The sequence below is a fragment of the Musca vetustissima genome, unplaced genomic scaffold, assembly GCF_032173495.1.
Source record: "Musca vetustissima isolate MV318-11 ecotype Yass unplaced genomic scaffold, APGP_CSIRO_Mvet_v1 utg8163, whole genome shotgun sequence".
In the NCBI taxonomy this organism is placed as follows: domain Eukaryota; kingdom Metazoa; phylum Arthropoda; class Insecta; order Diptera; family Muscidae; genus Musca; species Musca vetustissima.
In genome coordinates, this window is record NW_026873168.1 from 80,905 (window position 1) to 95,186 (window position 14,282).

At 35.1% G+C, this 14,282-nt stretch overlaps 1 protein-coding gene across 1 annotated transcript in view; it reads left to right on the forward strand.

Moving 5' to 3' along the window:
• The window catches only part of LOC133323192 (myosin-VIIa-like), a gene marked incomplete at its 3' end in the record, with an annotated part of 51,695 nt that overhangs the window by 24,503 nt on the left and 12,910 nt on the right, over nt 1–14,282 (forward strand). Inside the window, exon 6 of the mRNA XM_061532147.1 lies at nt 9,567–9,779. Coding sequence (XP_061388131.1) covers nt 9,567–9,779 — 213 coding nt within the window. The remainder of the gene's footprint in view (nt 1–9,566; nt 9,780–14,282) is intronic.

The window sequence follows — 14,282 nt, forward strand, 5'->3', positions numbered from 1 at the left end:
ACAACCCATACTAAAATCTAAAATTTATGTGAATGTCAATCATCGAGCAAAACTCCGCGGATGTCAACCTGTAGTAACATCAATACGGTAGGCACAATTTTGTTTCAGACGAAAAAAAAACAAAACTTGGCATACCTCAATCTGGACCTAATTCAGTGCGCTGTGTAAAATTCTGTCTCAATGGGACAAATATTGGCAGTATGGTGCACCATTTACATAAAATCGGAAGCAACTATATCTAAATCTGAACCAATTCCAACAAAAATTCGCATACATAAATTTGGACTTAATTCTGTACGCTGTGCAAAATGTTGTGCTTCAATTAATTCAATTCAATTGGCTTCAATTTGACTCGTTGGTGCTCCATTTACATGAAATCGGGCGAAACTATATTTGGTATCTATATCTAAATCTAGAGAGAACCTAATTCAGTTCTCTGTGCAAAATTTTATCTCAGTTGGACCAATAATGGCAGTATGGTGTTCCATGGAAGCTATATCTGAATCTAAACCGATTTCAATAGAACTTGGCATAAATCAATCTAGACCTAATTCAGTACTCTATGCAAAATTTTGTCTCAATCGGATCAATATTGGGAGTTTGGTCCACCATTTACATAAAATCGGACCAAATCTAAATCTGAACTGATTTTCTCCAATTTCAATAGGGTTCGTCCTTGCCAAATAAGTGATTTGTGTCAAATTTCATCCAAATCGGATTATAAATGTGACCTGTACTTTGTTCACAAAAATACATGGACGGACGGACATGCCGAAATCAACTCAGAAAGTGATTCTATGCGTATTTTCAAAAGGAACCATGGTTCGATATCGATTCCTTTTACCTGTTACAAACATATACACAAAGACTTAATACCCTGTAACAGTGTGGTGAAGAGTATAAAAAGAAAAATTGTCCTTCTTCAAATATAATGTGTAAATGTAGCAATCTTTCGCTTTCCACATAATGATCCACAGATCCACATTCAGCTATTTTTCATAAAATTGTATGATTTCTATTAAATCTTAGTTAGTTCTCCAAACATGGGATAAATAATGTAGCTCCGTTCCAACTCCTTACATTTGATCTGTACAACCCATCGTGGCACAGAAACTTCTATTTCTTAGAAATAAATTCATATTAAGTCATTGACTTCATTTATTTGCTTTCCGAAATATTCTACATAAAGTAACGGACCTTTTTGGATTTTCCAAAGAATGAGTCATTTTCCAAAATGTTAGAAAATATACATGGAATTTATCGAATCTTCGCAGACGCATTTAAACTTAATTTTAAATGTTGAAATAACGATGAATTTATGCGGCAGAAATGAATTTTAATTAATAATGACCTGCACTCCAATATAATTGCCTGCATCTTAGACACGCTGTCAAATCCTTGACCTCTCGAAACTGTTGGATCCAAACCCAAACATATTATTGCGTTTATAATGACGGTAGAAAATTATTTTCCTGTCAATCCTTCAAATTCCACGTAGCAAAGGAAACTTTCTTTAATTAAACGCTACACAACTATGTTGTCAGGGTATTATAGCTTTGTGCAGCCCCAAAAGTTTGTAACGCCGCGAAATATTGGTCCTAGACCCACCTTTAAGTATACGGATCGTCATATCTCGACTAGCTGAGTCGATCTAGACCTGTGTGTCCGTCCGTCCGTCTGTCCATTATAATTTGTAAACACGATACAGGCCACAGTTATGGACCAATCTTCACGAAATTTTGTATGTAGGATGGGTTCTGGCCAATGAAGACCCCTATTGTTTTTGGGAAAGATCGGTTAATATTTAGGAGATGAAATGGACCAAATACTAAATTTTTATCGGTTTTTCTGGTCGCTCCAGAGGCCGCAATAATGGCCCGAACATCGTGAAATTTAGCATGGAGAAAGGAATCGGGCCAAAGAATAAGCATGCCTCTTTTTATAAAGATCGGTCAATATTTAGCGGGTCAAATGGAGCCTGACTTTTGTGTGAAAAATTACAAAATTTGTATTCTATGGCGTATATAATTACCCCTGAAGGACATAGACCCGAGACGTTGATATTATATCCAAGAGGAGTGGTCGACCTTTAAATTAATACCAATTATATTGTCGTATGTGCTCGGATACGGGAGTTACACCTAAATATTTACAGGTATCTCCGTATTCTTATATTATTTAGTAACCCATTATCACTCTAGAGAGCGGAACTATAGCGCTGATCGCTTTGAAATGTTCCATGAGGTTCCAGTTATGGTCAAGTACAACGCCTATAATTTTCGGTGATGATGAGATAATAATTTTGGAATTAAGTGGCCTGAAAACTTATATTTTTTTTGTGTTATTTTCTGAACAATAGGAAAATATGTCAGTGTAAGGAAGACTTGCTGTTTACCTCTAATCGTGCAAGAGGGTGCAAATATCACGAAATATTGCCTAGGCTCCGTAGAAAGTTTGAATTTCGTGGTAGTTGTGTAGGGTATCATATGGTCGGCCCCGTCCGACTATACTGCTCCGCTCACTGGTTTTTTTAGATACCTTATCAAAAATATTATACATACAGTGGCTCCATCGAATAATCGGACAAGTGGTTGTCAGATATAATAATGCTATACATTTCAAAGAAATTGTCTAAATGTGTAGTTTTTTCGCTTTTATTTATACATTACTTACTTATATTTCTGAACAATACAAAAAACAACAACTTTCCTAGTGATAACAGTAAATTTCGCCAGAAAAACAAAATTAACTCAATTTATTGTGTTCAACGCAAAATCGGACAAATCAAAGTATCAATTTTAAAAAATACAAAAAATGGGGAAATTTATATTTAGTTGCATATCCTTTGTTGTTCAGAACTAAGGAGTTAAATTTTTTCTCATACACTCTCCTAGCTAATTCTTCCCAAAGATGCTCAATTATGTTATGGTCTGGGCTCTGTGCAGGTGTTTGTATAAGTTTGGGGCAGTTATGGATCAACCAAAGCTTTGCAACACCTGATGTGTGCTTGGGATCGTTGTGTTGATAAAAGGCAATGTTGTTCGCGATACCCAATTTGTCTGCACTTTGCTTTACATTTTGTTTTAAAATGTTGAGGTAGACAAATTTGTCCATTTTTCCATCAATAAAATGCAAATTGCCTACTCCCGCACCACCAAAATAAAGTTCCACCAAAATAAAGTTTTGAGGTCAATATCATGAACAGTTTGCAACGACAGATCAATTAACCCAAAACTATTCACTTTTTTTTCATATACTTAAGTAGTTCCCGAGTTATAAAGGGGTGAATCTCCGCTTCAGCTATGTTAAAAAATTGGCAATATTGCCCATATATGTGTAACTCTTTTTTTAATGTTCAGAATAGGAAAACTTTTGTCCGATTATGCGATGGAGCCACTGTATATTGTTTCATCCGCTAAAACCGAAATAAATACATCACTTCTTCAACAAAAAAATTCTGGATTTATTCTCCAATTATTTATACAAACCCGTTCTGTATTTAGGTGTACTCTACAAACTTTTCCTAAGTTTACGTCTAAAGTATGCAGGAGACTTTACTTCCTTATGAGTTGCCTAGCCCTGTTCTATGCATATTCCTAGGGGTGCCCAAAGAGAAAATGCTCGGAGAGTAAATGAGAAACCACCATATGATATTACTTGTGTTGCTCTTCAAGAGCGTAAGCACAACCATTTTACCGCTATCTTGAGTTTTCTTTTGCTTTTTTTACGAGTTTGTTTTGGTAAAATTAAATAAATAATATTCAACTATAAAAGGTTTACGTTTAAAACATGAATTTTATTACAATGTAGGAAGCTCTTTCCCTTAAATTGTACAGAAACACTACTATAAACAGCAATACTATAAACAGTACTCGTTTCCAAGGCACGATCTGAAAGGACTCAACACAACAAGAACTGAGTGCAATTTGCCACTAGACAAATCTTGTGCTATCACTTGTGAGTGTTGTATTCCTTTTACTCTCTCACACTCTAGCGGTGATCGTAAAATCAAACAATTAATGTTGTTCAAAATTAAGAAATTCGAAATTGAAAGAAATGTTCATTGAATGTCAAGTTTAAGCCAAAGACTTGATCACTATACGGAAAAAAGTTCGACCCGATCGAATTTGACGAAATTTTAATTTACATTTTTTTATTGTAATTTCCTTAACAATCGGAAATGTTTTCAATATGTTATTTTTTAGAATTATTTAATTCTCCTATTTTATATTTTTAAATCATGTTTTTAAAATCCATTTTATGGTAATATAAACATATATAAATTTTCTTTTAAAATCAATATTCTTTTTTAAGAACTTATCCTTTTTTTCACTTTTATATCCTTCGTAAATACTTATCCTCAGATTCTATCCTTTAATAAATAAAACAACATTCGCCCCAATTTTACAAAAATAAATATATTTAATTTTCCCACGCAATCCTTTCCAGGGCAACCAGCAACTTTCGGCAAACCGAAAAATACCTCTCTATGAAGGTTGTGCAACCACCAAACCACCGCCAAAGACTAAACAAAATCTAACGAAATAAAATTATTAAGACCCTTCAAAAATTTGACTAATATAAATGGCATGGCTTAAGTCATTACTAAATTTAAACGTATAAATATACATACACACTCACATCATCCCATTTCCATTTGTAGTATTTAACTCAATATTGATTTTATCAATTCTACGTTCTATGTTTACACGCGTCCGTTGCCATCACACACAAACACTTTCCATTGTTTTTGTGTAATCACTCAATTCCGATTTTCATTGGTTCTCGCTAGCTCGGCTGCACAATCTGGCGTGTTCTCTCACGCTCTCTCTCTCTTCATCACTCTTAGTCTCCTAAATCAATGCTTGTCTACCTGTAAATCATTAAACAACAATTGACCGAACATAAATGTTAACATTTAAAATTGTTGTCATACCAACGGCCGAGTACAAGCACTTGGAGGTCCCATAAACATCGATTGATAAGGTGTGAAATTGAGACTCTTGGTCTTGCTGCTGCTTGCGGCCATATAAACGTCCCTCCATTTATTATATTGAACCGCTTGCCTTCAACAATGATCGCTGATACTCAATATTTACTCTACTAATTTATGGTTGAACCAACGTGTCTTATCACTTAACGGATGAATGAGGAATATAAGTCAACGTTTCGTTTCTTCGCATATTTGTTTTCCAACATACCAGAAAATCGAGACAGTGACTCGAAGCGAATGAAACAACGAATAAAAGAGAACACGTTTGACTTGGATAATTAATTTCGGAAAATAGTCAAAAAAACTTCAATATACAGAAAATTACAGCGACATAGAAAATCCGCCTAGTACCTATTATGAGGTAATAGTGGGTAAAATGCCAAAACTCCGGTAGAACTATGTTGATTATACCCTATACTATACTGTGGCACGGGTTAACGTGTATATTTACTTTTGAGGATACACATGCCTGTCTGTCCGAGTATTATTCAAATAAAAGTAAAGCTCGAAATTGTTGATCCAAATGGGATTCATTTAGTCACAGCTTTACACCCTTCATGTATCGGTGCATATGTTTGTAACATACATATATGTGCAGAATAAAAAGAAATTTCGCACAGTTCATTTATTTGACCCATGGACGAACCCTATTGATATTGAAGAAAATCGTTTCAAATATAGATATAGAACCCATATTTTTTTTTGTCCGAGTTTAAGTAAATTGTGCATCAAAGATCCAAAGTTTTGTACTACGTACTCCCATACGTATATATATATATAGATAGAGCGACTAAAAAATAAAAAGAGTTTTCGGTCAACTTACTTACTTAGCTGGCTCGAGACTGAACATTTGTTCAATAAGCTGAACTTAAACCAGTAAGGAAAGTAGTAAAGTCGGACGGGGCCGACTATAAGATACCCTTCACCACTATGGGTATATTAAACAGGACTATTAACATGAAATTGGATGAAATAAAATATGTGATATTTATCTAAATGTGAATCGACTTAGATCAATCGACTTCAAACAAATATCAATATATCATCCGTTGGGCTATGTCTGTATTTCTAGAAAACGCAAATACGTAATTCTATGCTTAATTTTGTACGCTGTGCAAAATTTGATGTCAATCTGGCTAACAATGTCCAATTTACTTAAAATCAGGCAAAAATATATATTGAAGTTATATCCAAATATGAACCGATTTCAACGAAACTTGTCACAGGTTAGGTTATACTAATTTCAGTACGTTGCGTTGCTATTAGCCATATATTGGATCCTTGGTACATCAGTTATTTAAAATCAATCTACAATATAAAGTAGCTATATCTAAATCTGGATCGCTTTTCTCGGAACTTGGCAGACATCATTCTAGGCTCAATGCCAAATTTCTTGCAAAGCAAAAGATATATGTGGACTATGGTGCACCATTTATATTAAAACGGACGAAACTATATACGGGAGCTATATCTAAATCTGGACCAATTTTCTCTAAACTTGACAGTCATCAATCTAGGCTCAATTCAGTACGTTATGCCAAATTTGGTGCAAATCGAAAGATATATAGGAACTTTGGTGCACCATTTACATGAAATCGGACGAAACTATATATGGGAGCTATATCTAAATCTGGACCGATTTTCTAGAAACTTGGCAGACATCATTCTAGGCTCAATTCTGTACGTTGTACTAAATTTCGTGCAGATATATGGGTCTTTAGTGCACCAATTATCTTAAATCGGACAGAACTATATATGGGAGCTATACCTAAATCTGGACCGATTTTCTCTAAACTTGACAGACATCACTCTAGGCTAATTTCAGTACGTTATGCCAAATTTGGTGCAAATGGAAAGATATATAGGGACTTTGGTGCACCATTTACATGAAATCGGACGAAATTATTTATGGGAGCTATATCTAAATCTGGACCGATTTTCTAGAAACTTGGCAGACATCATTCTAGGCTCAATTCAGTACGTTGTACCAAATTTCGTGCAAATCGACAGATATAGGGGTCTTTAGTGCACCATTTACCTTAAATCGGACAAAACTATATGTGGGAGCTATATCTAAATCTGGACCGATTTTCTCAAAACTTGGACCGATTTTCACTAAACTTGGCAGACATCATTCTAGGCTCAATTCAGTACGTTGTACCAAATTTCGTGCAAATCGAAAGATATTTATGAACTTTGGTGCACCATGTACCTTAAATCGGACGAAAATATATATGGGAGCTATATCTAAATCTGAACTGATTTTTCCGAATTTCAATAGGGTTCGTAAGTGACCTATGCCAAATTTCATCCAATTCGGATCATAAATGCGACCTGTACTTTGTTTACAATTTAACATGGACAGACGGACGGATAGACGGGTGGAGGGACACGCATAAATCGACTTAGAAAGTGATTCTATGCATATTCTCAAAAGGAACCATGGATCTATCTCGATTCCTTTTACCTTTTACAAACATATGCACAAAGACATAATACCCTGTACCACAGTGTGGTGAAGGGTATAAAAAGATTTCCAGCACTTGGCTTGCTTTTATATGCCTTTTGAGCTGTGACATTCTCATATATTCGCTTAATATCCACCGAAGTCGCTGAAGCTTGAAACGACTGAGTATGTCGATGTCGCTGAAGCTTGATACGACTGATTATGTCGATGTCCGTGTATATATGGTATAGCACGTCTGTAGATCTCGCTTAAATTGTTTACTTAGACCCTAGCAGCATTTGTTGGCTAACATAATTCTTCTCCGAATTACGAAACTGATGCCATTAGTTTCATTTACGGCGGTACCAGGGTATATTAAATCTTTGACTACATCGAAGCTGCAGTTCTCAAGTTTCATAGTTTGTACGAGTCTACTGGACGTCTTGCGCGTTGATATTGTCAGATCTTCTCGCCATTTATTGCCAACCCCCTTTTTAGCAGACTCCTTCACAATTCCTTCAATTGTGGCTGTACCGCTCGCAATGTGTGAGTCGGCATAGGTGAGTTACATGTGTTGTTTGGTGTACAGAGTGCCACATCTGTTTACATTTGCATCTAGTATGACTTTTTCCAGTAGGACGTTAAAAAGGTAGCAAAAGAGGCTGTCACCTTGTCTGAATCATCGTTCTGTGTTGAAAGGCTCCAAGAGGTCCTTTCCGACTTGAACTGCTAACCTTGTGCCACTCAAAGTTATGCAGCATAGCTGTATTAATTTTGCAGGAAATCCGATCGCAGACATGGCTTGAAGCACCTTAGAAAGAAGAGGGCTATCGAATGCGGCTTTATAGTTGGCGAATAGGTATTTTCCAGGATTTGGTGCAGAGTGAAAATCTGGTCAAAGGTGGATTTGCCGGCCTGAAGCCGCATATGTGTGGTCCAGTAATGTCATTGACCATTGGCTTCAGTCGTTCACACAGTACGCTGGATTGTACTTTATATGCTAGGAGAGACTTATACCTCTATAGTTGACTTGTGGTCTTGTCTCCTTTTTTGTGCACGGGACACAGGATGCTGAGGTTCCAAACATTGGACATTAATTCCTCCAGCCAAATTTTACTAATCAACTGTTGCATGCTCCTGACTAGCATCTGACCATCAGTTTTGAATGGTTCGGCTGGTAGCCCATCCTCTGCTTTATTGTTCTTCAGCTGATTTATTGCTATTCTGACCTCATCTTGGCTAGGTGGATACCCCAGAATCAATAAGAGATGACGGTATAGAGTGTCATCTCTTATTTGGTTCTGGGGCATCTTCTTCACCGCCACTATTTGATACCAGAAGGTTCCAGATCCTCAACATAGTCATGGAATTTTACTTAGACAAGGAGCACCTTAAGTTTTCGGGATTTGCTTTCACCTATATTTTAAAGATGTAGCAGAACATCTAACTTTACATAGAATTTTATTATGATCAAGAATATATACCTTAAGGTTTCTTCGACGAATATTTTTGTGTTTTGCAAACGGAATAACAATCAACAAATCAATGTTTGTTTATCGAGAATGGGATTTCCATTCAAGACATAAATTATTAATTTCTTAACAGAATTATTTCATCCGATATTTACCATGAGCCACTGTACCAATAGAACCTGCATTTTATTTACACAAGAGACGATAAAATTCGTTGTCATAATTTATATGCGTTATAAAAAAAAACACTACCGCCAGGTAACTTCTATCAAAGAAATTCGATTGCATCAGTAAAGCCTTAAAGCCACCGCCACCAAGTCAGATAAATATTTACGATCCATAGTAAAGAAAATGACAAGTGAATAACGGTCATAAGTTTTTGTCAATTAAAAAAAATTGGAATTTTTGAACACAAACCTAATTTACGATATTGAATTGTTTTGGTCGTTGTTGTTGTTGCTGCTGTTTATTTGTTTATTGTACTGAATGTATTTGTGTACTGCACTATATTTATGTTTTGTGGATTGTACGAGTAGTGAAAACGAGGTGTTTGTACAAGTGATTTCTTTTTTTGGATTTGTTTATATTTTATTTCTATATTATGAGTATTATTTAATTGCTATATTATTGATGTGTTGTTTTTGTTTCTCTCTAGACTTTAAAGAAATCTCTTGAAACAACTTCATCAACTGGGGGTACAATACGTCTACCCAAAACCAAAGTTCCCGATATCGATGCCTCGGAATATAGTTTTGCCAAATTTGCCGCCACTTATTTTAATTCCGGCGTTACCGGGCATTATAGCAAGAAACCATTGAAGAAATCTCTACTAGACCATGACTTGCCATTGGATGAGATTGCCGCTCAGGTAAGGCGCAAATGTGTTAATTGATATTTGTTGTAGCTAGACGCCAGACATAAACAAATTCTAGGGGAGCAGAATGTTTACTAAGAATTATAATTTCCGTAAAAATTTCGAAATCGATCAGTCAAATAAATGATTAAAAAACTGGAAATTATTCCATTCAACAAAAATATATAAACAATGGAAATTTTTGAAGAAACAAAAATATATTTTAGGATGACTTGCATTTTGACTAAGTCATTATACTTGTGGATTAACATAAAATCAGTAAATATTGGCATGCGTTATTATAACATATTAGTAAGACAAATTATGTCTATTTACATATGTAAATTTTCTAATTAGTTTGTTTAGTACTGTGGTTACTTGACCTTCACAGTGTGTGGAGGGTTTAAAAAGTACATGATTTTTATACCCTCCACCATAAGATGGAGTGTATATTAACTTCGTCATTTCTTTTGCAATATCTCGAAATATTCACCGAAGACCCCATTCTATGCCGATAGAGATCACAGTATATAAGATAGATCTCTGAAAAATTTCACAGACATTGCTAGTACTCATAGGATGTTTAGCATTGCAAGTAGGTTATATTGTTCCACGTTTTGGGTTCTTAGTGTTTAGCTCATACACCAACTAAAAATTATTAATATTGACTTATGTTTCAGGGTAGACCCCACATAACGGTACTACAATATTCGGCATTTTTGGGATTTTGGCACATTTTTCACCAAATTGGCTGTAATTTAGTATTTTCGGTTGTCATTGTATAGCACATCCTTGTACTATATATTACTAATATTAAACCAATTTTGTGTGTAGTCCCCAAATAAGGATACTACCCAAAATTATCAATATTGATGATAATTGATATGGCCCCATAAATTGCTTTCCATCTATAAAGTAATAATTTTTTCTCACGTCTTTTTAAGCAGCCCCCATTAGTTTTACAAAAAAAGTTGGACTGGGCCGCACTTATACTCTACTCAACTAAGTTGTCAGGGTATTATACCTTTGTGCAGCTCCAAGAGTTTGTAAGGCCGCGAAATATTGGTCATAGACCCACCTTAAGGTATACCGATATCTCGAATAGCTGAGTCGATCTAGACATGTGTGTCCGTCCGTCTGTCCATTATAATTTGTAAACACGATACAGGCCTCAGTTATGGACAAATCTTCACGAAATTTTGCATGTAGGATGGATTCCGGCCAATGAAGACCCCTATTGTTGGTAAAGATCGGTTAATATTTAAGGGATGAAATGGACAAAAGATTTATTTTTGTCTGATTTTCTGGTCGCTCCAGAAGCCGCAATTATGACCCAAACATCGTGAATTTTTACATGGACTGGCCTAAAAAATAAGCGTGCATGTTTTAATAAAGATCAGTCAATATGAAATGACTTTTATGTGAATAATGACAAAATTTGTATTCTATATCGTATATATTTACCCCTGAAGGACATAGACCCGGGAAGTTGATAGTATATCTAAGATCAGGGACGTACGCAGAGAGGGGGCCCCGAAATGATTTTTTTTCACAGTAAATTTATGTTTGCAACAGCAAATTTTTCCATTTTGTACTACGGGGATGAAGTGGACCGAAAACTTATTTTTGTTTTTTGTCTGTATTTTTTCGAGTCAATTTATAGGATACAATTGAAAGCCGAACATCACAACACAACCCACTCCGAAGGGAATCTGAAAAAGTAATTAGAAGGGCTGTACTGAATATTAGTAATATTTGTTGACTTTAAGAGGGTGCAAATATCGCGAAATAGTGCCCAAGCTCGGAATATAGAACCGCAGAAAGTTAGATTTTCGTGGAAGTTGTGTAGGGCATTATATGATCCGACTATTCTGCTCCGCTCCCTAGTTTTAACTGGTTTATATGAAAATAGTTACCAGTTTTCTTCGGCGTTTTAGGCCTATCGTATTCCACCATAGTTGGGGGATATTCTGTACCCGAAAGTAAGGAATATAAATATGATTTTGCCAATTTAGACATCTTTTGTAATTCTTCAACCTTCGGAGGATATAATAATACATACGGATTTTCGTCATGCAAAAATTTTAGGCATAACTCCTCATATAATGATAAATCCAAATGATCGGTAATCAACAATCAATCAAGGGACATAAGCATACAAACCGTTTTTTCCTCCAATGATAATTATACCCTTCACCACACTGTGGTACAGGGTATTATGTCTTTATGCATATGTTTGTAACCGGCAAAGGGAAACGAGATAGACACATGGTTCCTTTTGAGAATATGCATAAAATTACTTTCTGAGTCGATTTACGCATGTCCGTCTGTCTGTCCGTCCGTCCGTTGTCCGTCCATGTATTTATGTTAACAAAGTACGAAGTATATATCCTCCGATTTGCACGAAATTTGGCACAGCGTAATGAATTGGATCTAGAATGATGTGTGTTAAGTTTCCTGAAAATCGGTTCATATGTAGATATAGCACCCATATATATTTTCGTCCGATTTAATGTATATGGTGCACCAAAGTCCCTATATATCTTTTGATTTGCACGAAATTTGGCACAGGGTAATGAATTAGGCCTGGAATGATGTGTGTTAAGTTTCCTGAAAACCGGTTCAGTTTTAGATATAGCTCCCATATATATTTTCGTCCGATTTAAGGTAAATGTTGTACCGAAGTCCCTTAATATCTTTAGGTTTGCACGAAATTTTGGTACAGGGTAATGAATTGCAGAATGGCATGTTTATGGATCCAATTTCATGTTACTGGTCCTTTAAAAATGCGACGTCTGTTAGGATTCATCTGATGAATATGCCCAAAGTGGTGAAGTCGCCTCAGTCCCACTTTACTACTATCCTTACTGGTTTTCACATTGAATCAGTAGTTTTTACCCCACCCCATGCGTCGTCAATATCGATCCTTATTTTGGGGGTTTGGGGTTTTAGAAAAGATCTCCATTATGGTTTTCCCCAATCGTTTGGTACAATTGTCGGTATACGTCTACTTTTTGGTATGTTCCCTAAATTTTCATTTCAAGTAACTATCAGTATACCTAAGGTGGGAAGTTCGGTCCGGCCGAACTGATTTAGTCTGCTCCCATTTTCTTGGATAATAATAATATTTTAGTGGAAAATTATACAAAACTTTATGATTTAACCTGAAACATTACAGTTCAATGAATGTGTATGGGGGAAATAATAGTTGGCGAACGATTCCAGAGTATTTTTTTCACATCTCAATAAACTTCCATATTTCATGTACCATGTAGAGAAAAAATAGATTTTTTTGTAATGACGTGTGTCATTTATACTTTATACTTTGAATTGATCCTCATAATTTTTTTTCGATTTTTACAAATTTTACCCCTACGATTCTGACTCCAAAGGTACTATATCTGTTCTATCGAGCGGATATAGTAAATATACAATATATTGCACACAAAAGTTCCAAAGCCGATATGTCGAAAAGGTACCTTTTTGTCGTATCTGGTTGATGACAATCAGGTGTACCAATGTGACTAGGACATTCAAAATAACGATAATTGGGCAACACCGTTATTTGGGAGGCTTCAATGATTGGAATACTTCAATCGGAAGGTGTCGTTAATTTTTGGAGTAATATATAGGCCTTTGTAAAATTATTATAGATTTATCATAAATATTTTGACCTATAACATGCTACTGACAAGAATAACAATATAGAAACGATCTTTGCGAGTAAATTGTGGAATCCTTGATATCCTGTGTGAATGACAACCTTTAATTAAAAAATGTTTTTTTTAACTCTTTAATAAGATGGAAATCCCTTTTCAATGTAGTCACTCACACACATTGATCCAATTATAATATTTTGACTTGTGACTTATTAGCTGACATTTCTCATAAATAAATAGTAATTTCTTATTATAGAAATTTTTAATAACATTTACTGCATTGATAACTAGCAGAGCACGATAGCTATAAATAAAATTTTCAGTTGGAAATATGTTAATTAGGCAACAATAATAATAACACGCGTCTCAAATATTGATTGCTCCCGCGATATATTTGAATTTTTAATTTGATTTATTTGCTTACGGTCTAGTGGCTTGTGCTGGATGTCATTATTACTTGTATTAAGATAAATAAAAATGTACAAAATTGTCATTTGATTATGACCAATTATAATAAAAGCCAAAGAACTGAGATGCCAATTATGAAAAAATCGTATAAACGAATGAGCTTACATTTGACACAGCTTAGTTAGTTAGCCTAGAGACGAACCCTCACTTATATATTTAAGTTTGATTTCACGATAGTGTACCGTACCAGGTTGGTATATCAGATTTAGATATATCTTCCAAATATATTTTCTGATTATTTCACGAACATTTTAGTTCGACCTTTTCGCATGATTCTAAATTCAGCCATCATATTTCGATATATCTATGATTTTCGGATAATGGTTATGTCCAAACTTGAGCCTTTGTCAATTGTGATTTCAACAGATATTCTGATATGACCTAATCGATA